The sequence below is a fragment of the Columba livia genome, chromosome 4 (assembly GCF_036013475.1).
Source record: "Columba livia isolate bColLiv1 breed racing homer chromosome 4, bColLiv1.pat.W.v2, whole genome shotgun sequence".
Classification (NCBI taxonomy): domain Eukaryota; kingdom Metazoa; phylum Chordata; class Aves; order Columbiformes; family Columbidae; genus Columba; species Columba livia.
The window spans coordinates 37359066-37382437 of record NC_088605.1 but is presented as its reverse complement, the minus strand read 5'-3'; the positions used below and the strand labels follow the sequence as shown (position 1 = coordinate 37382437).

The following is a 23372-nucleotide window of genomic DNA, read 5'->3' as shown; positions in this document are numbered from 1 at the left end:
AAACTTTGTAACAAAAAACAACACATTTTTTTTTTTGTTTTAATGAGTTGTTGGAAAAAAACTGATGATGTCTGCAGGACTGCAGTCTTCCAGGCATAAAAGAGAATGTAAAATTCCTAAGCTGAGAACTTAACAATAATTAATTAATTTATATTTTCATTTTTCACTATGGTTTCCTCACTGCTTTTCTGCTCTATAAATATATTAGAAAGATACATTTCAGAGCATTAATATTTTTCATGTTAATGTTTTTAAATAAAGCCTTGTGTATTGTATTCTAGTAATCTCTCTCTCAATCATGAAGAAGAAATAAACTTCATCCCTTTCAGAAAACACTATCCTACCCTCTCAGCTGGATTATTTCTTGTCTGAATATAATTTGGAGTATTACTGTAAGTTTTTAGTTAAAAAGGGTGGGAGAATTTCTGTGAAGCATACAAATAACCTTCAACCTGGAGTAATTACTTGGCTTTTTCCCACTGACAGGAGAATACTCTTTTAGAGTATGCTCGAATTTGGAGTGGGCAGTATGATAATGGTGGTAATATTTGTTTTGCAGATCAATTTTAGTACCTTGAAATAAATTAAAACATGGGAAAAGTGGTAGAATACTTGCACAAGAAACACAGAGTCTTGTCTATTCACAATTAGCAATCATTCAGCTTTAAAAGTGCAATAGCGTGCTATAGAGAAGTTACCTGGCTGTCATTGTGTGTAAAAGTTCACTCAGTGAACTGTTGTAATGGTGGGAGAGGGTTCTTTGGCTGTGATGTTGATAAACCCTTTAACATTACGCAGGAGTCATTTTGTAACCTGTCATTGCAGCAAACCTCAAGCTCACGTGACAGATGATATTAATGCGTCAAGCACTGGCCATCCTCGCTGCAGTGAGCACAGCCGTCTGTGCAGCCTCAGAGTTGTGAAAAAGGATGGAGAGAACAAGGGCAGGCAGTTTTATGCCTGTCCCCTACCTGGAGAAACTCGGTGTAACTACTTTCAAGTACGTCTTAGACTTCAGGGACTGTTTTCTACTAAGTGCTTGTTCCTGCAGCCTCCATGCCCCAGAATCTGCAATTGTGGACAGATATAACTCATATAAAGTTTGTGGTAATATTAAGTACTTCTGTACACTGAATTGAAGCTAAGAACATAATAGTAGTTATAAACTTACAGTTTTAGTTACTTCTTTTACTGCTGAGAAGGCACCTGCTTGTGCAAATGTTCTTAATCTGCTTCCATGTGAAGTAAAACAGATGCATAGCAGAAATGTTGGTTTGAAGGGACTTGTACAAGTTTAGTTCAGCCTTTTGTTTGAAGAAGGACTATGGCAAATTCTAGATCTAGACATCAGCCATGTTTTTGTCTAGCCAAAATCTTGAAAGCCTCCAAGGATGAAGATTCTGTTATCTGGCCAGGCAGCTGCTCCCAGTGCTGCACTAGTACCTAACCTGACCTTCCCAGCTGCAGCGGTGGCCATTGCTCCTTGCCATGAGTATATGTAACTGAGAAGAGTTTGCCTCAGTCACCTACCACCAGGTAGTTAATAGATGAACTCAAGACAGTAATAACTATAATGCCTTAATTTGAAGAAAACTATTTGTTAACATCAATGTTATAAAAAAAGTTACACTAGTTATAGTGTGTGTAGTTGCCATTAAAGAAAAATCTAAAATTGGTGATTGTAAAAGAACTACAAGTCTCCTAACTGCTAGTAAGAGTTTCTTCTAGGGCCTCCCCTGTAGATCTGTTTCTGTTGTCAGTTTTAAAATAAGGAACTCATAGCCATCTCCTATGCTAAAACTGTGCCTGAAACCTGTTTCTTTTGGCAGTGGGCTGACTTGAATTTTCCATTTTGTAACCATGGCAAGCGATGTATTATGAAGACTGTGTTGAAGATTGGTCCAAATAATGGAAAGAAGTTTTTTGTGTGCCCTCTTGGGAAGGAAAAACAGTGTGGCTTTTTCCAATGGGCAGCAAATGGGCCAGGTATGCAGGTTATTCCTTGATGTTGATGTTCTAGTTATCTGCTCCTTCTTAAGTGCATACAACTTTCCTAGTAATTTCTGGTTTGTTTTTGTCTTTTTCTTTGTTGACTGGTTGATTACTAAAATGGCTCCAACAATGTAAAGAACTGCAGATTTGGAAAGAGTAATTTTACATAGCCTTACAAAAATTTAAGACTGCTTGTATGCTGCATACTATTTTGAAATAAACGTCTAGCTTGCAATATATTGTGATACACTGTTATATTTCTGAAAAAAAATTGAACTGTTTTCTTTTTTTATGTAAATGTCACTGCAGTTTGACAGCACTGCATACTTTCAAGCATATGTGAGATTTATAAAGAACTTCATTAAAATTTTAAATTGGTAGACTTTTTAATGAATGTAAACGTGTTTAATAAAAGTGAATAAAAAGACAATACACTCTTTTTAATGCCACTTCATGCTTTACTTCCTCAGAGCTTAACATGAAACAGCAATGGACTGTACTCTTTCAGTGTTACCATAGTTGAATGTGTGACCTTGCTAGATTTAGAAAATAGAGACAAAAATTGTCTTAAATGAATTCTATGACTTTGCAGTTTTCTTAATTATATGTTTTTAATCCAGGCCTTAACATTTTATGCTAGTTGCTCCTGAATTTTTTCTCCAATCTATGTGAAATGCATAATACAATCATACCTCTTAAGTGGTTAAAACTCAGTTTACATTTGCTTGTCTTACCACTATTTGATGAAGCAAGGGCAAAAGTAAATAGAATATGGTAAGCTCTCAAATGTGAAGTAATGCAGCAACAGAGTTCTTCAGGTTTTTGGAGCATGTACTATAGATAACAAGGAAGATAAAAGTAATTAAGATACGGCCGTAATTTCATAAATTATTGAATGACAATCAGTTTTTAATGAAAGTAATGGGAAGTAGTGTTGTTTCCCATGAAAAATGTGTTAGACTAAATTGGTTTAAAAGCTTCTTCTAAATGGTCTTAGTCTCTGTAAATACTTCAAAATTAATTGTGACATTTGAGAGCTATCTGTTGTGTTGGGGTTTGGTGGGGGGATTTGTTTGTTGTTTGTGTGTGTGTGTATTTTTGTGTGGTTTTTTTGTTGTTGGGTGGAGTTTTGTTGTTGTTTATTTGTTTGTTTGTTTTTGCTGAGGGGGGAGAACTATTTCATTTTCTTGACAAAGTTGTGGAACTTCAGCCCAATTTAAATCTTCCATGCTGTGGTACAAGTGAAACCTATTAATTCTTGTCCTAACCAACACAAATTCAGAGGCTTTTTTCTGCCTCTTTTCAGCAGCCTTTGATATCTTTCAAATCTCTTAAAACTTTCCTTATGTGAAGAAAATCTTTTCTAATCAGATTGTAGAAACTGTAATCCTTATGTTGGTCAATAGATTCATTCCAAATAATACGTATCTTTCATGAAGGCTGTTATTTAAAGTTGGGTACAGAACTCCACCTGAGAACAAAACAAGCTACTTCACGTGGTGAACACTGGCTTTCCATTGCCATCTTTTTATATGATGCTTGTTGCAATGATATTTCATTGCTAGTTTATGCTTATACATCTAAATCTTTAAAGTTGCTGTCTAAACAGTGCCTTACTTGTATTCGTACAATTGATTACTGTGATAAAGTGCCTGATCATTTTCAAATTGTACATGCTTTTGGATGTCTTACACAGGGATAAATCTTCAGTAGTTCAGCTAAACATGAAAAATCTAAAAGAAATGCAAGCATTTTTATCACTTGCCTTCAACAAATGTTAAGATCTCACTGAAGCAGGAAGTTAAATGACTTTTTCAAACTTTGACACTTCAAATAGAACAATTGGGCTGTTATGTATTTTTTTTATCTTAACATCCAGACAAGAAGTATCTGTTTACATATAACATGCACAAGTTTTAAAGGATTACTTGCTTTTATTAGCTACTGTAATCACTTTCCTTCTGTTCTTATATTTCTAGAACTTGTTTTGTCTTTCTAAAAAATAGTGCATATGTGATATGGAAAGTTAACTTTGGCAGTGGAGCAGTGATATACAAAGTCTCTAAAGATGCAAAAACTGAATTCTCTATTGAAATATGTCCTCCTTAAACTAAACTAATGAAAAGTGTTGAGTAAAATATTTTGTCCTTATCATTGGTTCATCTATTTAACAAGTAATTTCTTCCAAACTTTGAATAATATAAAAGCATGAAAAATAACCTACATTAAAAATTGTACTATTACAGTAGTGGAAGTTTCATCTTGAATAAAAGTTGTATTCTATTTTTAAAAAGTGACTTTCTGTATCACCTTGTTTCTGCTCCTTTCAGCCTAACTACAAATGTTAGCATGCAATAACTTGTATTTATCACCGCAAACATAATATAATAGGCTAGCATAGGCTAGCCAGTTGAAGTAACCAGATCTGGCTACAGGTAAGTAGGTTGAGCAGCTGTACTTCACTACTTACCAGTGAGATTGCAAATTAGAGATTTTATGAAGTCTCTGAATGTGCATGAAGTTGCAACAACAGGTTAAGAATTCTAAGCATCTAAGTCTCTCTAAGTATGTTTCAGAATGATTTCATCACTGACTGATATCACTGTTTTGGACAAACAGCTAGTTCAGGAAAAGAATATTTTTCTCAAATAAGTTCAGACAAGAGATGTCATCTAGCAGGTAAAATGTAAAAAAATGAGAGGAATTCTGAAATGTATAAAAATAAATTTAAGAAGTTTAATTAGGAAATAAGGCAGGAGCCACAGGGCAAGATATGGCTACTAAAGAAGTGCAACATGAAAGTGTTGTTTAGAGAATAAATATTTATGGAGAAATGTTTATTTCATAAACAAAACTTTACATTTAGAAAGTAGCTTACTGCCTAAGGCTCAAATTAAACAATTTGTGGACTAGTACCTCTTCCATAAACCTCAAGAAAGTAGGGTACACTACTATCAAGGGGAACTTAACGGCTTTTTTATATTGTTAAGGCTGTTATGATATACATTGCATATTATAAATTATTTAATTCTAATCTCATGTCTCCCCTATAAATACTGCCTATTTAAGCTACAAACTTCAAAAAACATTTGGAGTGTTCACTTGGGCATCTATTTTGATGGGGTGGTATATTTCTATCAGACTAAATTTGCTTAAGCTGTATCCTGGCTGTGGTATCACAAGGTGAGAAAAGGCAGAAATGGAAATAATGAAGGGCAAGGACACTGAGCTCATCACAGTGACCTGGAACATGGAGGAATCTGACATGTTTGCACTCCAATGAAGGAAGAGACTAAGCAAGAGACAGTGAATTCTAATTTGCCAGCTCGTTCTGCATAACTTACTGCTTTTGCAAATGCCGTTGTTTGGTGAGTTTGGTTTTTTGAACATGTTTTGGTTTTGTTTTGTTTCCCTGTTTTTGTTTTTTGTTTGTTTACACATTTTTTCTCTTTCTCTTAGGGGCGATATAACTATGTAACATGTTTAACAAGCTGTGGCTGATTGACAGATGGTTATAAAAGGTTTTGGTAAAAAGCTGGCAAGAAAACTTATCTTGGAATAGATCCCCCTGTCAGCTTTTCAAAAAGAATCTGCAACCAAGGGTGCAAAACAGTAGACAGTAATACACTCTCGTGTTTGCTCAAGATAGAAGTCCTGATTTTTCAGCTTTTGACCAAATAGTTTACAATTTTTTTCACACTGGTTCATCTATTAAAGTGCAAGGGATGCAACACGCTTATTTCAGATTTGTATCTGGCTTACACATTTTAATGGCTCTTGTTGTATACCATCAACTGCAAAGGCTAAAAGGAAAAACAAAGCCTAAGTTAAAAGAGAGAACTGCCTGTCCTGAACATTTTTTGTCATTTGTATTCCTCATGAAAGCCAATGTAGATAGCTTTTAAAAAACATAGCCCTTTTTAAAGGCCTTTGGGTTCTGACGTAGAGTTGTGGTTTCAACCTGTACCTATACCCAGGTAAGAGAAACGGGCTGTATGGCCAGTGCCTACAGGAGGCTGTTCGGACCAACAGGCTCACATAGCGCCTTTGCTGAACGCTCTGAACCAGGCGGTGATGGCAGCTCAGTAGTAAAACACAGCCTTCTGGTAAACCTGACTTTGAAGTGCTCTTACGTTTTTAGAGGGCTTTTTTAGGTATTAACATTACAATGTGATGGCATGACTTGTAACAGAAACCTGCCTTTAACCTTGTGCAGAAAATACTTTTTCTGGTTTCATATACCACAAAGTTAACCTCATAAAGTGCTGTGAACTTGGCTGAGATGCTACATAGAAAAATGTGCTTAGAGGATCAAATCAAGGTCACAGAAGTTGTGAAGTAAAAATTTTAAACCTAGAAAATGCTAATGCCATAACCAGCTGCTTCTTTATGGTAGCACTTTAGTTACTATTTCAGTTTAAGTAAGTTTAGACAGATTATATCTTTCACTTTAAAAGTAACATTCATTTTCCAATTTGTGACATTCTGGTTAGAATCAACAGATTTCATGCCTTTATACCCTTAAAATACTTTTATAACCAGCTATTTGTTAAAGACAGATGTGCATTTTTCTTAATGCATACATGCACATCTAACATTTGATGGCAATACAAATTCAGCAAACAGATTGAGGGCTGAAGCAATGGTCTTCACTGAGGGAGCAATAAATTTACACTGAAAAATATGCACTCAGATTTTGAGACATGACTACATCACAGCTGTGACAACAGACCTTTACAATTATGCACATTTCTGCATCCACCTTCCTGTGTAAAGTGGTGGTAACTCTCACTTGTTTTTCTGCAATGGAAAACATAAATAAGAATGTTTTAGCTTGGTGAGGGAAGGGTAGTTTCAAGGAAGTGGAAGATGCCACCTTTTCCTTAATGTCTGTATGAGTGCTCATTATTAGTGGCTACATATCTTTCACACAGAATCAAAAGGTATTGCAAAGTCTATCATGGACTTCATGGCAACTGTAGGCCTTCTTTCTCTCTGAGCAGAATCTCTAGAAGATTTAAAACTCTTTTCAATGTCTTTCTTGTACCTTTCTGCACTGTGCAATTAAACTTGCTGTCAACTACACTTGTATTGACATTTGCTGATGGCAGCCAGAGTTCAGTATCTGGTTAACTTAATATGCTGTGTGTCTGTCTTCATTCCTCTAATGTCTCAAAGGTTTTTTATTATGTCCAGTTTTTACTTGAATATTCAAAACATACATTCAAAATCCATTTAGAAAAGTGCCATAATTTATTTTAGTGGAACAACAAAATAAAATCCAATCTAAGGAGAGAACCCAATGATAAAACTACTTTCCAGATAAAGGCTTATTAAAAATGCAACAAGCACACTTACCACTGAGTAGACCTGAGTGTACACAGTATTGTGTAAACATAGTCAGCACTTTAGTTATTTAATTTACTGAATTGCCATTCCTACACAAAGTGCAGGTCCCTGCAGAGTTTGTACTCTTCATGATTTTTATTATAAAATCAACAGCATGACTGTCTTCTAGCTATTAGTTATGTGCTATGATTGTACTGTGAAAAGATCATAACACTAGTAATCTTTTAATACTAAGATTTCAGCTGAGACCTTAACAGAGAGTTGGTAAAGAAAGACCTCTCAGAAGGCACTGACGAGCAGCAGAGCCCACCTTAAAAATGGTATGAAACTCTGTATTTGCAAACAGTGAGGGGGAAAGTGAAGAAAAATTTCCACTGTTTTGGCCAAAGAAGGCCCATTTGACTGGTTTGGCTACAGATGGAGCTGAAACCTAAGTCCTTCCTTCAAATACCACATGTCTATGTGGTCTTTTACGCCAACCTGTATTAGTGCTATCCATATTGCAGATCAGCTAAACAAATTAAGTGCAATCCAAATGCCTTATGCTCAGATTAAACAGGCCTTAATCTCAGATTATGAGTAAATCCAACTGCACATTTCACTATATTAAAAACTAGCCCATGCTTAGATTTTGCTGACAGGTCTGTGCTCTAAGTTGATTCCAGCCAGCTCCAAAAATACAGTACTCAAAGTGGGCCTCACCACAGCAGCTTGAGCATCACATCTTTGGATAAGAACTCATTTGTATTCCACTAATTTGTATTTATGCATAGCAAATGCACATTAATGAAGAAATTATCTTAAACATACAAATAAGTGTTTCAAAATCTCTTTAGAAAAACACTGAAGTCACAAAATATAAATAGAAGCTTAAATTCTAATTTTCGTTTCAAATTCAAACTACATTTGAAGAGCAAGTTTACAAAATAAGATTTAAATGCATAGCAGTACTGCAAAGCCTGTGGAAGTGAAAAAAAAACAAACGTTTGGCAAAAGTTCCACTCTGAGGGCAAAGATGGTGGGTTGCACTTCTTAAGGATGGTATTACCACAGGAAGAGTTTTTGAAGGTAACAGTGTAATTTGCTTTAATTGTAACTGAGAACATTTAAGCAAATACTGGGCTTTGGAGATGGAACAGTATGAAAGTAAAAAATGCACTCAATACCAGAATGCACAAGCAAGCTTAAAATCCATTTGTGCACAGAAGAAATTAGAATAATGCACTTATCGTTATTGGTTTTCTTTACCTTATCATATACACAGAATATATAGTTTATCCTTTGCTTTCTCTGATAGCTCGTGTTATTTGCACTGTATTTGCCACTTCTCAGCTCCTTTCTAAAGTTCGGTCCTTACCTAGAATTGCAATACTACACATCTTCACCTAGAAACATATGCAATGTTTCACATTACACTTTAGTTCAGCTTCACTAAATACAAAATAACTGCCTCCATAAAAAAGCAGCCTTTTAGCAAATGCTTTTCTTAAAAACATGAACTGACTGCAAGTGGACCAGAACAAAATATTTACAATTGCAGTAGCACAACTTCTCAACGTTTTGTTTTAATAAAATTGACTTCTCTAATTCAAAAAATGATGACTTTTTTTTTTTCCATAAATTACTTAGGATCACTGTAAGTAGGTTAATCCAATCTGAGATGCTAAGAGTAGCAGCAACAAAATACAGGAAGATCACAATAAAGACAGAGGGCTTCAGAAAATTACCTTAAAAACTTTGTTAGAGATTTGCAACCATTGAAAAGGAATTAGAAGTCAAAAAAGTATACAATCACACCAGAAAAAGGTTTTACTTTTTCTGTGGAAATGTATTATTAAGTTGGTGCAAAAGTAATTGCAGCTTTGGACCATGAATTTTCAATCATTATAACTAGGCTCAAACACATCTTTATCAATCAAAATAGGAACCATTAACAATCAGCACATTTTTGCCAATGAGAAATAAGTTTGTCTACTCCTGTAGTGTAAAAATCCATGCTTCAGGATTCATCAAAGTCTTGGAAAGCATTTTCTGCACCCTGCTGGTTGTAGAAGCATTTTCCCTACAAAAAGTTGAGACGCTTGAAGAAGTAGTAGTCAGCTGGCGAGAGGTCACAGTATCACAGTATGTTTGGGATTGGAAGGGACCTCAAAAGATCATCTAGTCCAATCCTCCTGCTGGAGCAGGAACACCTAGGTGAGGTCACACAGGAACATGTCCAGGCGGGTTTTGAATGTCTCCAGAGAAGGAGACTCCACAACCTCCCTGGGCAGCCTGTTCCAGTGCTCTGTCACCCTTACTGAGAAGAAGTTTTTTCTCAAATATGGTGGTGAATATGGTCAGGTGAATATGGTGGTTGAAGCAAAACTTCTTAGCCCAATTCATTCAACTTTTGAAGCGTTGGTTGTGTGACCTATGGTTGGGCATTGTTGTGATGAATTGGGCACTTTCTGTTGACTAATGCCGGCTGCAGGCATTGCAGTTTTTGGTGCACCTCACTGATTTGCTGAGCATACTTCTCAGAAGGAATGGTTTTGCCAGGATTCAGAATGCTGCAGTGGATCAGACTGGCAGCCCACTACCAGTGACTGACCTTTTTTTGGTGCAAGTTTGGCTCTGGGAAGTGCTTTGGAAGTTCTTGGTCCAACCACTGAGCTGGTCATTGCTGGCTGTCATATACAATCCACTTTTCATTGCATGTCACAATCCAATTGAGAAATGGTTCACTGTGTTTGCATAGCAGAAGATGACACTTCAAAACGATGATGTTTTTGATTTTCGGTCAGCTCTTGAGGCACCCACATATTGAGCTTCTTCACCTTTCCAATTTGCTTCAAATACCGAATGACCATAGAATGGTCGACGTCGAGTTCTTTGGCAACTTCTCATGTAGTTGTAAGAGGATCAGCTTCGATGATTGCACTCAATTGGTTGTTATCAACTTCCGGTGGACAGCCACTATGTTCCTCATCTTCCAGGCTCTCATCTCCTTCGCAAAACGTCTTGAGCCACCACTGCACTGTATGTTCGTTAGCAGTTCCTGGGCCAAATGCCTTATTGATGTTGCGAGTTGTCTCCGCTGCTTTACCACCCACTTTGAACTTAAATAAGAAAATGCTCAAATTTGACTTTTGTCTAACATCATTTCCATAGTCTAAAATAAATATAAACAGCAAGTAATAAGTCAGCAGCAAAAAAAAAAAATAACACAAGAAAAGCACATTAAAACAATGTATAACATAACCACATTTATTTAAGAATGTATTCCAATATCAAACAGCAAATTTCAACAATGCAAAAAACGCAATTACTGTTGCACCAACCTATAAACATGTCATCCTGGTGTTGGCTACCTGAAGTTCTTGGATTCCCACAGAGACCAATAGTGACAAAGATCAGGTGATCAAAGCAAGGTGGAACTGTTCCAAGTATCATTCCACAGCCTGGCTTTGCTTGTTTGTACATAGCAATGCAGAATGAAACATATGTAGAAAATCAATTCCATACTCTTGCTAGAAAACTAATCAGGTACACAGATACTACAGTAACTAAAGTTTCATCTGTCTATATTTTGATAATTATAACTTGCTTCAATCAACTAGAACAGGAATTATGTGGTTATGGGTTAAAATAGGAGGAAAGTAGTTATGGGACAAAACAGAAGGTGAAATTTAGGCAGGGAGGAAATAAAACCCTGGAAATGTAGCGTGCACAAAAGGAGGAAAAACAAACAAAAACCCAACAACATGGTTTGAAAACTAACCTAAAACTTTATTTAGCAAATCCCAGCTCACTATGTGATGCTAGTTTGAATGTAATGAGTTAGGTACTGCAGTACTGAACTCAGGCCCTAATAACAATCAGCTGCAATTCAAACAACTTTTTTTGTCCCCTCACTGTTCTATGCAACCTAGGTTTGGGTGTTAGCTAGAATAAATCAATTTCAAATTCAGTTTAAAGCCACTGATTCATTGCACAAGATAGACTAACTTTATTATTTATTTATTGTTATATCAATACATGAAGCACATGAAAAAATTCAAGCACTTGAACTTTGTTACTTAAGTCTCCAGAAGCCATAAAAAGCCTATCTTTAATATATCCATTTATCTCCTGTGAAGTCTCTTCAAAATAACACAGTATGCAGGACTGACAGCTTTGATGGTAATAAATACTGGAAAAGGCCATTCCTGAGATAGCACTATTAATCAGGCCACACTCAGCTATTTTGTCAAAAATACCAGTCATTGTGTTAATTGCAAGGTTTCAGGTGACAATCAGCTTGCAGGCTCTGCTGATTGAGATGGATCTTTTAATGATAGCTTAGGTGATTATATTCAGTCTATATTTACAGATTGCTTAGGCTGCTTGATTGAAGGCATTACTGATGAAAAACTTGTAACTGAGGTTGGGATTGTTTCCTAGGAACAAGAATGACACTGGGCAGACAAGAAAATCTGCAGCTCTCAGCTTCTCTCCCTTCTATGGCCGTGCTGCAGGCCCAGCCCCCGGCTGCCATCAGGCTGCAAGTCTGCTCAGAGGAGCAAGTCAAGAACCATTCATACTAGCTGTGAAATGCTAAAAGAGCACAACTGCTTCAACCTCAAAAATAAAAGGTACACCCAACTAAAACTCACACTGTATTTAAAATCTAGTTATTTAGAATTATCTTGTTTTCTTGAAAGCAGCAAAGTTAGGGAATACTGTTCATATCCACTGAAAATATTGTTGCCTAGATGTTGCAAAATAATATAAAGCTTTTGCATTGGAAGCAGACAGTAAGGTCAACAGGAATGACCTGCAAATGCCCTTTATTTCCATTTGCACCTATTTTTTGCCATAGTGATAAATATATTGTAATAATGATAATTTATTCTATGATAATTTCTTCATGGGCCTGCCAACTGCCCCTAATTCTTTACTCTGGCACACGAACAGTACAGGCACTTTTTTTTTTTTTTTTTTTTTTTAATATTAGTTTCTTTTTGAACTGAAAAAGAGATTATTTTTCTAGAATTTTTTGAAGACTCCCCAGATCAAGATTGAGTTCAAGATAGTCAAGAGTCAGGAAAATATTTATCCAGATTGCAGAAGAAAACAAAAGAACTCCCATTTATTCCCTGCAATAAGAATGAATATAGCTCTTACAATTGTAAAATATCAGCAAATAGATAAATCTCGTGTGCTTGGCCATATGGTTACCATACATGGCAATGACAATCTCCGACCGAAATCAGTGCGCAGTACATACAATCTTCAGGGTGGAACGCTGCTTTACCAGGAGCTTACTCTGAAGTATTGCATCTGAACACAGCTCCTGGTAATCCCTTTTGGTAAGGCTAAACTAAACGTTCTTGGATGCAAGATTTACTGTTCAGTAATTATTTACGCAGGTTGCAATATCAGTTAAACTGTTCTCCCAAGGATAGGCTGCTAACATTGCCAGAACTTCATTAAAAACATTCAGATTTGTCACTAGTGTAAAAGGAAAAGATTTGTATTGTCCTCCAGACACAAGGGATGGCAGGCTTGAAATGGTGATTGCATAAAAGGAAAGATTCAGACACTTACTACTATGGAAATTTAATAGATGAGAACTTACCTCACTGATAGAAGATTCTTGATGTCAGAAATCTATATTCTTTATTCACCAGCAAGTTGTCCTTAATGTCCTGTTCTTCTTAGTGAACTGCTCAGGAATTTAGCCCGTTTTCCTCAAGTTTTGCTGGTGTTCAAGGAATGCTCACCAGATGCTTGGTACTGTGTACAACCGAACCAGCACTGGCTGAGGAACAGACATATGTCAGGATGTATATCCTTGTGGAATCTTGCTTCCATCTTCCTAGAGAAGCAGATCTTCATGTGCTATCTTTCTTACCATCTCTGATTTCTTACTGAAACTCTTTCACTTTGTATAAATTACTTGCTACTTATTACAGGAGAATAAGGAAGGAAAGAGTCTTTGGCCTCCGTGTTCTAGGATAATCAGGCAGGTTACAACTCATAAACTCACTCTAGCCATCTGCTGAGCAGTTTTCAGTGTGTCAGCACTCCTGTTAGATTAGGCCCTGGAGTTAGAAGAGTCAGAGAATCACAGAATCACAGAATCGACTGGGTTGGAAAAGACCTCAGAGATCATCGAGTCCAACCCTTGGTCCAACTCTAGTCCGTTTACTAGATCATGGCACTAAGTGCCATGTCCAATCTCAATTTAAAAACCTCCAGGGACGGTGAGTCCACTACCTCCCTGGGCAGGCCATTCCAAGGCCTGACCACTCTCTCTGTAAAGAATTTCTTTCTAATATCCAGCCTAAATTTCCCCTGGCAGAGCCTAAGCCCATGCCCCCTTGTCCTATTGCTAACTGCCTGGGAGGAGAGACTAACCCCCACCTGGCTATAACTTCCCTTCAGGTAGTTATAGAGAGTGATGAGGTCACCTCTAAGCCTCTTCTTCTCCAGACTAAACAACCCCTGCTCCCTCAACCTCTCCTCATAGGTCTTATGTTCAAGTCCCTTCACCAGTCGTGTTGCTCTTCTCTGGACCTGCTCCAGCACTTCAATGTCTTTCCTGAACTGAGGGGCCCAGAACTGAACACAATACTCCAGGTGTGGCCTCACCAATGCAGAGTACAGGGGAAGGATCACTTCCCTTGTCCTGCTGACCACGCTGTTTTTGATACAGGACAGGATACCGTTGGCCTTCTTGGCCACCTGGGCACACTGATGGCTCATGTTGAGCTTCCTGTCAATTAGTACCCCCAGGTCCCTTTCTGTCTGACTGCTCTCCAGCCACTCTGCGCCCAGCCTGGAGCGCTGCAGGGGGTTGTTGTGACCAAAGTGCAGCACCCGGCACTTGGCCTTATTGAACTTCTTCCCATTGGAATCAGCCCATTTTTCCAGTCTATCCAGATCCCTCTGCAGAGCCCTCCTGCCTTCCAGCAGGTCGACATTCCCTCCCAACTTGGTGTCATCAGCAAATTTGCTGATGATGGTCTCAATCCCCTCATCTAAATCGTCAATAAAGATGTTAAACAGGACTGGACCCAACGCTGACCCCTGGGGAACACCACTAGTGACTGGCCGCCAGCTGGATGCAGCCCCATTCACCAGCACTCTCTGGGCCCGGCCCTCCAGCCAGTTCTTAACCCAGCGTAGAGTACACTTGTCCAAGCCACGGGCTACCAGCTTTTGCAAGAGTATATTATGGGAGACAGTGTCAAAGGCCTTGCTGAAGTCCAGATAGACCACATCCACGGCTTTCCCCTCATCCACCAGGTGAGTCACCTGATCATAAAAGGAGATCAGGTTGGTCAGACAGGACCTGCCCCTCCTAAACCCGTGCTGGCTGGGTCTGATCCCTTGTCCATCCTGAAGGTGCTGTGTGATTCCATTCAGGATGATCTGCTCCATAACCCTGCCAGGCACCGAGGTCAGGCTGACAGGCCTGTAGTTGCCAGGGTCAGCTCTGCAGCCCTTTTTGTGGACTGGGGTAACATTGGCCAATTTCCAATCATAAGGGACCTCCCCAGTGAGCCAGGACTGTTGGAAGATGATGGAGAGCGGCTTGGCAAGTTCTTCTGCTAGCTCCCTCATCACCCTAGGATGGATCTCATCTGGTCCCACAGACTTGTGAGGATCCAGATGGCTCAGTAAATCACCAACTATTTCCTCCTGGAATACAAGGGGCCTATTTGGCTTCCTATCTCTGTCAACCACCTCCAGAGATGAATTGTCCTGAGGGCCACCTGTCTTACTGGTAAAAACTGAGGCAAAGTAGGTATTGAGTACCTCAGCTTTCTCCTCATCTTTGTTAACTATATTTCCCTCAAAGTCCAACAGAGAATGGAGGTTTTCCTTGCCCCTCCTTTTGTTATTAACATATTAGAAGAAGGACTTTTTATTATCCCCGACAGAACTGGCCAAATTAACTTCAAATTGCACTTTTGTTTCCCTGATTTTTTTTCTGCATGATCTGGCTATTTCCATAAATTCTTCATAAATAGCCAGCCCTTTTTTCCACAGTCAGTAAAGTCTCTTTTTATTTCTGATTTAATTCAGAATCTCTCTGTTTAGCCAAGCCGGTTGTCTTCCCCGCCGGCTAGCCTTTCGGCACACTGGTATAGCCTGTTCCTGTGCACTCAAAACTACCTGCTTGAAGCATGTCCAACCCTCCTGGGCCCCCTTGTTTTTAAGCATTGTTTCCCAGGGTATGCTCTGAACTAGACTTCTGAATAGGCAAAAATCTGCCCTCCGGAAGTTCAGCGTAGAGATTTTGTTAATGGTTCTCCCTGCACCTCTGAGTATTGAAAATTCTATTATTTCATGGTCGCTATGCCCCAGGCAGCCTCCAACCACTACATCTCCCACCAGCCCTTCTCTGTTTGTAAACAGTAGGTCTAGCGGGGTCTTGCCCCTGGTAGGCTCATTTACCAGCTGATGAAGGAAATTGTCCTCTATACATTCTAGGAACTTCCTAGACTGCCTCTTCTGTGCAGTATTGAGCTCCCAGCAGATATCCGGCAGGTTAAAGTCACCCACAAGAACAAGGGCCGTCGATTTTGAGACATCTGCCAGCTGCTTGTAGAATAATTCATCTCCTCCATCGTCCTGGTCGGGCGGTCTATAACAGACACCCACGAGCATGTCAGCCTTGTTGGACTTCCCTCTGATTCTGGTCCACAGGCACTCAACCTTGTCACTGCTTGTTTGTGTGCAAGTGACACACCTTGTCACTTGTCAAGTTTAACAGAGTCGAGTGACTCTAACATATAAAGCCACCCCTCTACCTCTCCTACCCTGCCTATCTTTTCTGAAGAGCTTGTAGCCACACATAGCAGCACTCCAGTCATATGAGTCATCCCACCATGTTTCTGTGATGGCAACTATGTCATAGTTTTCCTGCTGCACGATGGCTTCCAGCTCCTCTTGTTTGTTGCCCATACTGCGTGCATTAGTGTACATGCACTTCAAGTGGGCTGCTGATTTCCTTCTTAATTCGGGCTTTCCATGCTTAGGCTGATCTTTGGAGAGCTCAGTTTCAATCCCTTCCCCCTTCAAACCTAGTTTAAAGCCCTCCTGATCAGCCCTGCCAACTTATGGGCTATAGTCCTCTTGCTCTCCCTAGAAGGATGAAGCCCATCTATTGGGGAGTGGCTTAAGGAGAAAGGGCATGGTGGAGATACCGACCCCTTGTATTAAGAGAAATGTTTTAGTCAGGATGGGTAGGCCCGGGTAGGCCTCAGTTAGCATGAGGGTGACTAGGCAAGTGGAAAAGTACTGACCGAAAGTAACAGTGAGATAAAGTGCTGACTGTAGGTTACTGAAGGTCACAGAACAGCTTGTTGTAAGCAACTTTGTGGAAGTGTATTCGGGAGGATAAGGAACTAGCATACCAGAGAAATCGCAAGTAGGGCTGAGCTAATCTGCTATGCACTCCAATCATATAATGACTAGTAGGCATAATTAATGATAACAGTATATAAGCGAGCTGTATCCGATCAATAAACGGAGTATGCTTATCACTCATATTGAGTCGACTGCATTTCTTCCTCCGCACGCGGGTCCTGAACTCTGAAGCGTTTCCCAACATCTGGCGCCCGAACAGGGACCCGTGCTGCGGATTAGGTTGTGGAACGGCGCCGGTTTGGCAGCGGCCGGCGGGCAAGAGCAACCGAACACTGTGCTGCGGTGTGTTGACTCCGACGCCTGAACCGATTGAAGTTTGAAGTTCGCCGTATACGGGCACACTGGAAGGCTGCAAAGAGGTTTTTTGAGCTCAAGAAGAGGTATTTATTTATATTATGAGTACAGAGGTTATGGATTTCGAGGTGGCCCTAGATATTTTACAAAGCTTTTTAGAAAAGCGAGGGGTTAATTATAGTTGCGTTAAACAGCTAGCTGGTCTAGTAGCAACGGGGAAAAACTAAGGGGTGTTTTCAGGATCCTGATTTATTGTTTGATGAAGGAGAGTGGAGGAAATTAGGGGACGTGTTGTGGGATATGGTCATAGACGAGGATAAAACAGCTAAGAAACTGAAGAAACCGTGGAGGGAAGTAATTAATAATATTAAGCGTCATAAAGTGAAAAATAATTTAGCCGCGGTAGCTTCACAGAAACTCGGCAAAATGGAGCCTTCCGCTCCGCCGATGGAAACGGGCATATCTGCGTTATCAGCGAAGAACCTTAAAAGACTATTAACTTGGTGCAGAGGCAATAGGTATCCTGCTGACCTGTCAGGAGTTTTTCAAATAGAGACTTGGAAAAAGATGGGAACTGTGTTGTGGAAGGCAATCAGTCACCGCGAAAGATATATTCTCGGCCTTGTAACCATCTGGAAACTGATAAATACTACAATGAAGCAATTAAAACCTGAAAAGACTGTTACGAGCATTAGTGACTCAAAACTTGAACTTTGGGACAGTGTAGAGCAGAAATTATGGGACAAAGTCAGCAATGGACATACAGAAGCTAAATCATTAGTAACTACATGGAAGCTTGAACGGTCTGCTGCTGCCGGAATTTTTGCAGCGTTGCAGCCTGATAAGTATCCTGAAAGTTGCGGTGAAATTCACCCGGTTTGTGTCTGCGATACCCTCCCTATGCAATCCCCTGCTGTGCTTTCGGCACCCCCGATGGTTCAGCAGCTTGCTGCGGGGGGAGGAACAATGCCAAACGGTTAGCCTCCTGTACCATCATCTAACCCTGGTGAGAACAGCAAGTCCAGAGGATTGGTGTCAGACAACTTACTCAAAGAACCTGTGAAAGCTGAGAATGCTAAAGTCGTAAACAAGTGTACTATCAGTTCCTTTTACCAATTTTGCCAATCTGCTTTTCCTGCATTTTAACCCTCTAACTTCCACGAGAGAACAGAAGAAGTCACTGAAAATAGAACTGGACAACAGAACTGTGTGACAGATTAGATCAGTTAACAGCAAGTGAATCTGACAGTCGGCAATGTGGTCATGATAATCGTGACGGGAAAGGGGGTGCTTCTGGGGACTCGGGGTATAAAACTTAGAAGTTAAGGAAGCACTAGTTTTGGAATTGGCAGTAGAGAATGCTAAAGTTTGCTATCAACATGTTATTTGTGAGTTTTACAGTGCATATTATGTGCTGCTGTTTATTGCCTCTCTGAAAGTCAAGCAGCTTGTCAGGAATGTGAGTTAATTGTTTTACTGGTTGTTGTTAGAACTGTTTCTTTGTGGTATAAGTGCACCGTAAAACTTTATCTCCACTTTTCCCACTCACGCTGCAAGCAGCCCTGTGCTTTTCCGTGGGGTCAGAAATTACTGTTTTCAGTCGTGTTCATAAAAAATCGGTATTGGGAGGTGTTTCAAAACATAGGGAAGCACTTGGAAATATGAGGAAAGAAGATCTTGTAAAATATTGTAATTAATGGTGGCTGCTGTATAAGTTAAATGATTGGGAAAAGTGTCTGGGGAATAGAATCTTGAAGTATAACACCTTATTGCAATTAATGTTGTTTTTAGGGTGAGAAGAGTAAGACAAAATAAATCCCTACAAGAGATCATTAAATCATTTCAGACAGCTGAGAGAGAGTTAACTGATAACACGCAGGTCACAGTAAACTTGCTGAAGTCTGCACAATGTTTTCCTTATTAGCCTGTTTTCTTTGTGGGTATCTGTTTAAGCATGTTGCAATTTTGGTAGGTCTTTGTTATATGGTACAGTAAGTTCACAGACTGTTAAATCATGAGAATCGGTTGACTCAAAAGGTGCGTTTTGTGATAGTATAAAAGATCATGAGTAATTTAGCTCCTTACTGCATGAACATGATGTTAAGATTTTATGTGTAGTAGCTGTTATATTTTTTTTTTTTCTAGTGTACTAGCTTTATTCCAATATCCAGACTTGCGCAACTCTGTGACAGGCTGTCTCTCATCTCGGTGCACTAAATTTGGCCTTTTTGTATGCACATCAAGTGAAGAATCATGGTTTTAGAATAACAGTTGTAGCGCACCAAATGAGACACTAATAAAAGGCCTTGCCCAGTCCAGCTTGCTGCGGGGGGGGGGCGGATGCCAAATGGGGCTCCAGCGCGCACTGACCCATTTTGTCAGGGAGACCCAGAGGTATCTCCACCTGGCTGAGCAGTAAGCGGTTCAAGGTGCAATGCAAAAAATTGAGATATTGTCTTAAATTGGTGTAAGTGTGATTCATCTGCTTATTTGAACTTGGTATATGGTTTTCGTATCTGAGCTCAGTATTTTAGTTTGTATATTCATATTTGGTACCAAAAGAATCTTGTTTGGGGAGATAATTACAATGGGAACCGGTTCCACTGCTAAAATTCCACCTTGCTCCCCCTTAGGATGCATCTTTACACATTAAAGTAATCGCTTATATTGTTAGAAGAGCATTTAAATTGTTAAAATACTATGATAGATGTGAACTTGGGGTATTGTATGAAGTTATGAAGTTGTATTTAAAGGTTGCTGGAATGTGAACTGATTTGGATCTAGGACAATAGAATAATGGATTTATGTTTATTATACTGGTTTATACTGGTTTTTTTGACATCTCTAAATTGTAAAAGGTAAATGGAGCTAAAGAATGTGACTATTGCTGAGCTACTTGAAATTGCATATAAAGTGTATTATGGCTGAAATGAAATGGGAAAACAAAAGAGCAAAATATCCCAGGCCTGTGTGCAGCTCACTGTAACTGAGAAGTTTCCCAGAGCCTCCTACTTCGTACCAGCCAGTGTGCCAGCTGCGTGACCTTGGTTATATCTACACTGCACAGAAAGAAAAAACAACTGGAAAAACGTGGCTGCCCGCTTTTAAAGCAGTGAAAGGGGGGGTTCTCTCTCCCCCCACTGCAGCGATGTAATACTGAATGGAGCCGTCCGAGGGTGAAGTTTAAAGGCATCCTGAGCAGACCCGTAGTTTTAATTAAACTGGACAATTAAACCAAAAATTTGTTGATGGACTTATCCTATGGTAATTAATTGTACGAGACTTCTTAGTAAATTCACCATGCTAGTCTTTGAGGACATGGGAGACAACGAAAGAAAGGCCGTTTTTGAGACAAACGGAATGCCAAATATGGAACAAAGTTTTAATACGTGAATTCTTGTATTTGCCTAAAAGTCCTATACCTCTCTTGGGTCAGGATTTGTTAAGTAAATTGTAAGCTCAAATAACGTTTTCTGAGAATTCTGTTTAGTTGCATATCCTACAGGAAGGTGCTTGGATGGTGCAGATCTGCTTGTGCAAGTGAGAAATCTTCAAGGAACTTAGCAGCCAATGTTTTTGATAAAGCAAATACTACCCTGAGAAATCTGAAACAGGACTTCAATCCGGTAAGGGAAAATAATATCCAATAAATATGACAGCCAAAATGGAGTTAGAAACTTTGAGGGATGAATTTATGACAACTTTACAGGATGACTGCATTTGATTGGACTTACAGATTTGTCTATGAAACAACCTGTGGCTATTGTGGGACAGTATGATGAGAATGCTAACAGACTGATATACCAATTGTCACTCTGATCAAGAAAATGCAGGGAATGAATTTAAGGCCATGATCCTTTTGTCATATATGTACCATTTGCGAAATTTAAGGAACCTTTGAATTTGATTTGCGATTTTGAGTACGTAGTCAAGATCCAACACACGTATCTGATTCTGAACTGTGTTTTTGTTTTGTTTTGTTCGTTTTGTTTGTTTTGTTTTTTAAACAAAAAGGGGAATTGTCAGGGGGGTTGTGTGTAGTGAGTCACTTGTATCTAAGTGGTGCAGCCTGGGGTTGCCCTGTGATGAAACACTTTGTAACTATGACCCAAAACCATGCTAAATCAGAAAGAACCCGCATTAGTTATGGTCAAATCACTAGTTAACGTTCAATGGAAAAGTCCATACCAATTGATAACCTGGGAGAGAGGTTATGCTTATGTTTTTACAGATCAGGAGCTGCAATGGTTGCCAGCACGGAACGTGAAACCTGTGTTATCTTCCTGACAATGATTGTTGCAGCTGCTGTGTTTTGGATGCATGCACAGACAAAGACTAACATGTGGATTACTTTAGCCAACATGACTGACCACCTATATGCCTAACTACGATGTCTCTGGAAAAAACGTTCTACACATGCTTGGTTGGTGTCTTCCTTGATGACTACAGCAGCATCACACGACTGTTTCAAATAGTGGTTGATGCAGAGGCATTGCAACGAACTGTAATAATACTAACACGGCACTTTGGATTAATTGCCACCTGGAAGCAGACATCGAACCACAGGAACTGGAATTGCTGGCATCTATGCCCATGGATGCTTGTATTCAGCCGGTTTGTGAAAAGTGTCAGAACAATATACAAGAACATGAATGGACAAACTACAAAATGTTAATGCTACCCTTGGTGACTACAGAAATGAAACTCGACGGTGTAATGCTTCACAGAAGAACGCAAGGGATATCATTGACAGCGACCCTAAAACCTCCTGTATGGTGTATTCTTGATCTGTGAAGATAGAGCCTAACCAGGAATTCCTTCTAACGCTGTTGGAGGACTGTGTATTTTGGGACTATTAACTCTCTTAACGTCCGATGTATCTATGATAATAGATCACAAAAGAGCAAGACGAGAAAAATACTTTTATGGATTTACAGAATAAGTCGAGATCCATCCACGAGGAGATTAAACAACTTATGGATCATACACAAAAGATCCAGAAAGATGTGGGCTTCTTTGGGCTAGAGGGGCTGTCAAACTGGTTTGGGTTAGGAGGATGGTTAAAAGGGCTTTTGCAAAGTATGCTTATGTTACTTATTATAATAATTGTAGTAGCAATGTGCATAAGCTGTGCCTTTTCATGCCTTCGAAAGCTTTTTGAACGCACCATGAATCAGGCAATGCTCGCGCAAAAAGAAAAAGGGGGAATTATTGGGGAGTGGCTTAAGGAGAAAGGGCATGGTGGAGATACCGACCCCTTGTATTAAGAGAAATGTTTTAGTCAGGATGGGTAGGCCCGGGTAGGCCTCAGTTAGCATGAGGGTGACTAGGCAAGTGGAAAAGTACTGACCGAAAGTAACAGTGAGATAAAGTGCTGACTGTAGGTTACTGAAGGTCACAGAACAGCTTGTTGTAAGCAACTTTGTGGAAGTGTATTCGGGAGGATAAGGAACTAGCATACCAGAGAAATCGCAAGTAGGGCTGAGCTAATCTGCTATGCACTCCAATCATATAATGACTAGTAGGCATAATTAATGATAACAGTATATAAGCGAGCTGTATCCGATCAATAAACGGAGTATGCTTATCACTCATATTGAGTCGACTGCATTTCTTCCTCCGCACGCGGGTCCTGAACTCTGAAGCGTTTCCCAACACCCATCTGATTTGAGGAGACTGGGTACCACGGAGCTTGCCCCATGGTCAAAAACCCCAAAATTTTGACGGTGACACCAGTCCTTAAGCCACCTGTTGATGAGATGGGCTTTTCTACTCCTCTCTTTATTTAGCTCCTCATCCATCCCAGATAGCACAGGAACTGAGGTAAATATCACTTGTGCTCCCGTCCCATGAACTGACCGATCCAGTGCTTTAAAGTCTTTTTTAATTATCTTGGTACTTCTGTTGATGTCCTCGCTACCAGCTTGGACTACTAACAGGGGATAGTAGTCTGAGGGCTGAATTAGCTCCGGAAATCTTCTATTAATGTCCCTCACCCTGGCCCCAGGAAGGCAGCAGACCTCCCTGTGGGATGGGTCTGGGCGACATATAGGGCCCTCTGTTCCCCTCAGAAGGGAGTCACCAACTACTACCACTCTTCTTTTTTTTTTTCCTCTTACAGCTGCAGTTGTAATTCTTTTTGTTGATGAGGTCCATCCAGAGGGCTCTCCAGGTGCATCTTCTTGGCTGTCCTCTGCCTGATTTTCAAGGTCCAGGGCCTCATATCTATTTGTTAAGGGCACCAAGGGTGGTGATGGGGTTCGAGAGAGGGTTCTTTTACCTCTCCCATCAGGGACCTGTTTCCATTCCCCCCCATCAATTAGATTTGCTCT

General features: G+C 39.7%; 1 protein-coding gene across 2 annotated transcripts in view; it reads left to right on the top strand.

Annotated features, from left to right (window-relative positions):
- The window catches only part of NEIL3 (nei like DNA glycosylase 3), a 48411-nt gene extending 25777 nt beyond the window's left edge, over positions 1–22634 (top strand). For both annotated transcript variants that reach the window (XM_021284200.2, XM_065061308.1), the window contains exons 9-10: positions 826–1000; positions 1830–22634. In XM_021284200.2, the coding sequence (XP_021139875.2) occupies positions 826–1000; positions 1830–2006 (352 nt within the window). In that variant the 3' untranslated portion in view covers positions 2007–22634. The remainder of the gene's footprint in view (positions 1–825; positions 1001–1829) is intronic.
- Positions 22635–23372: the final 738 nt, after the last annotated feature.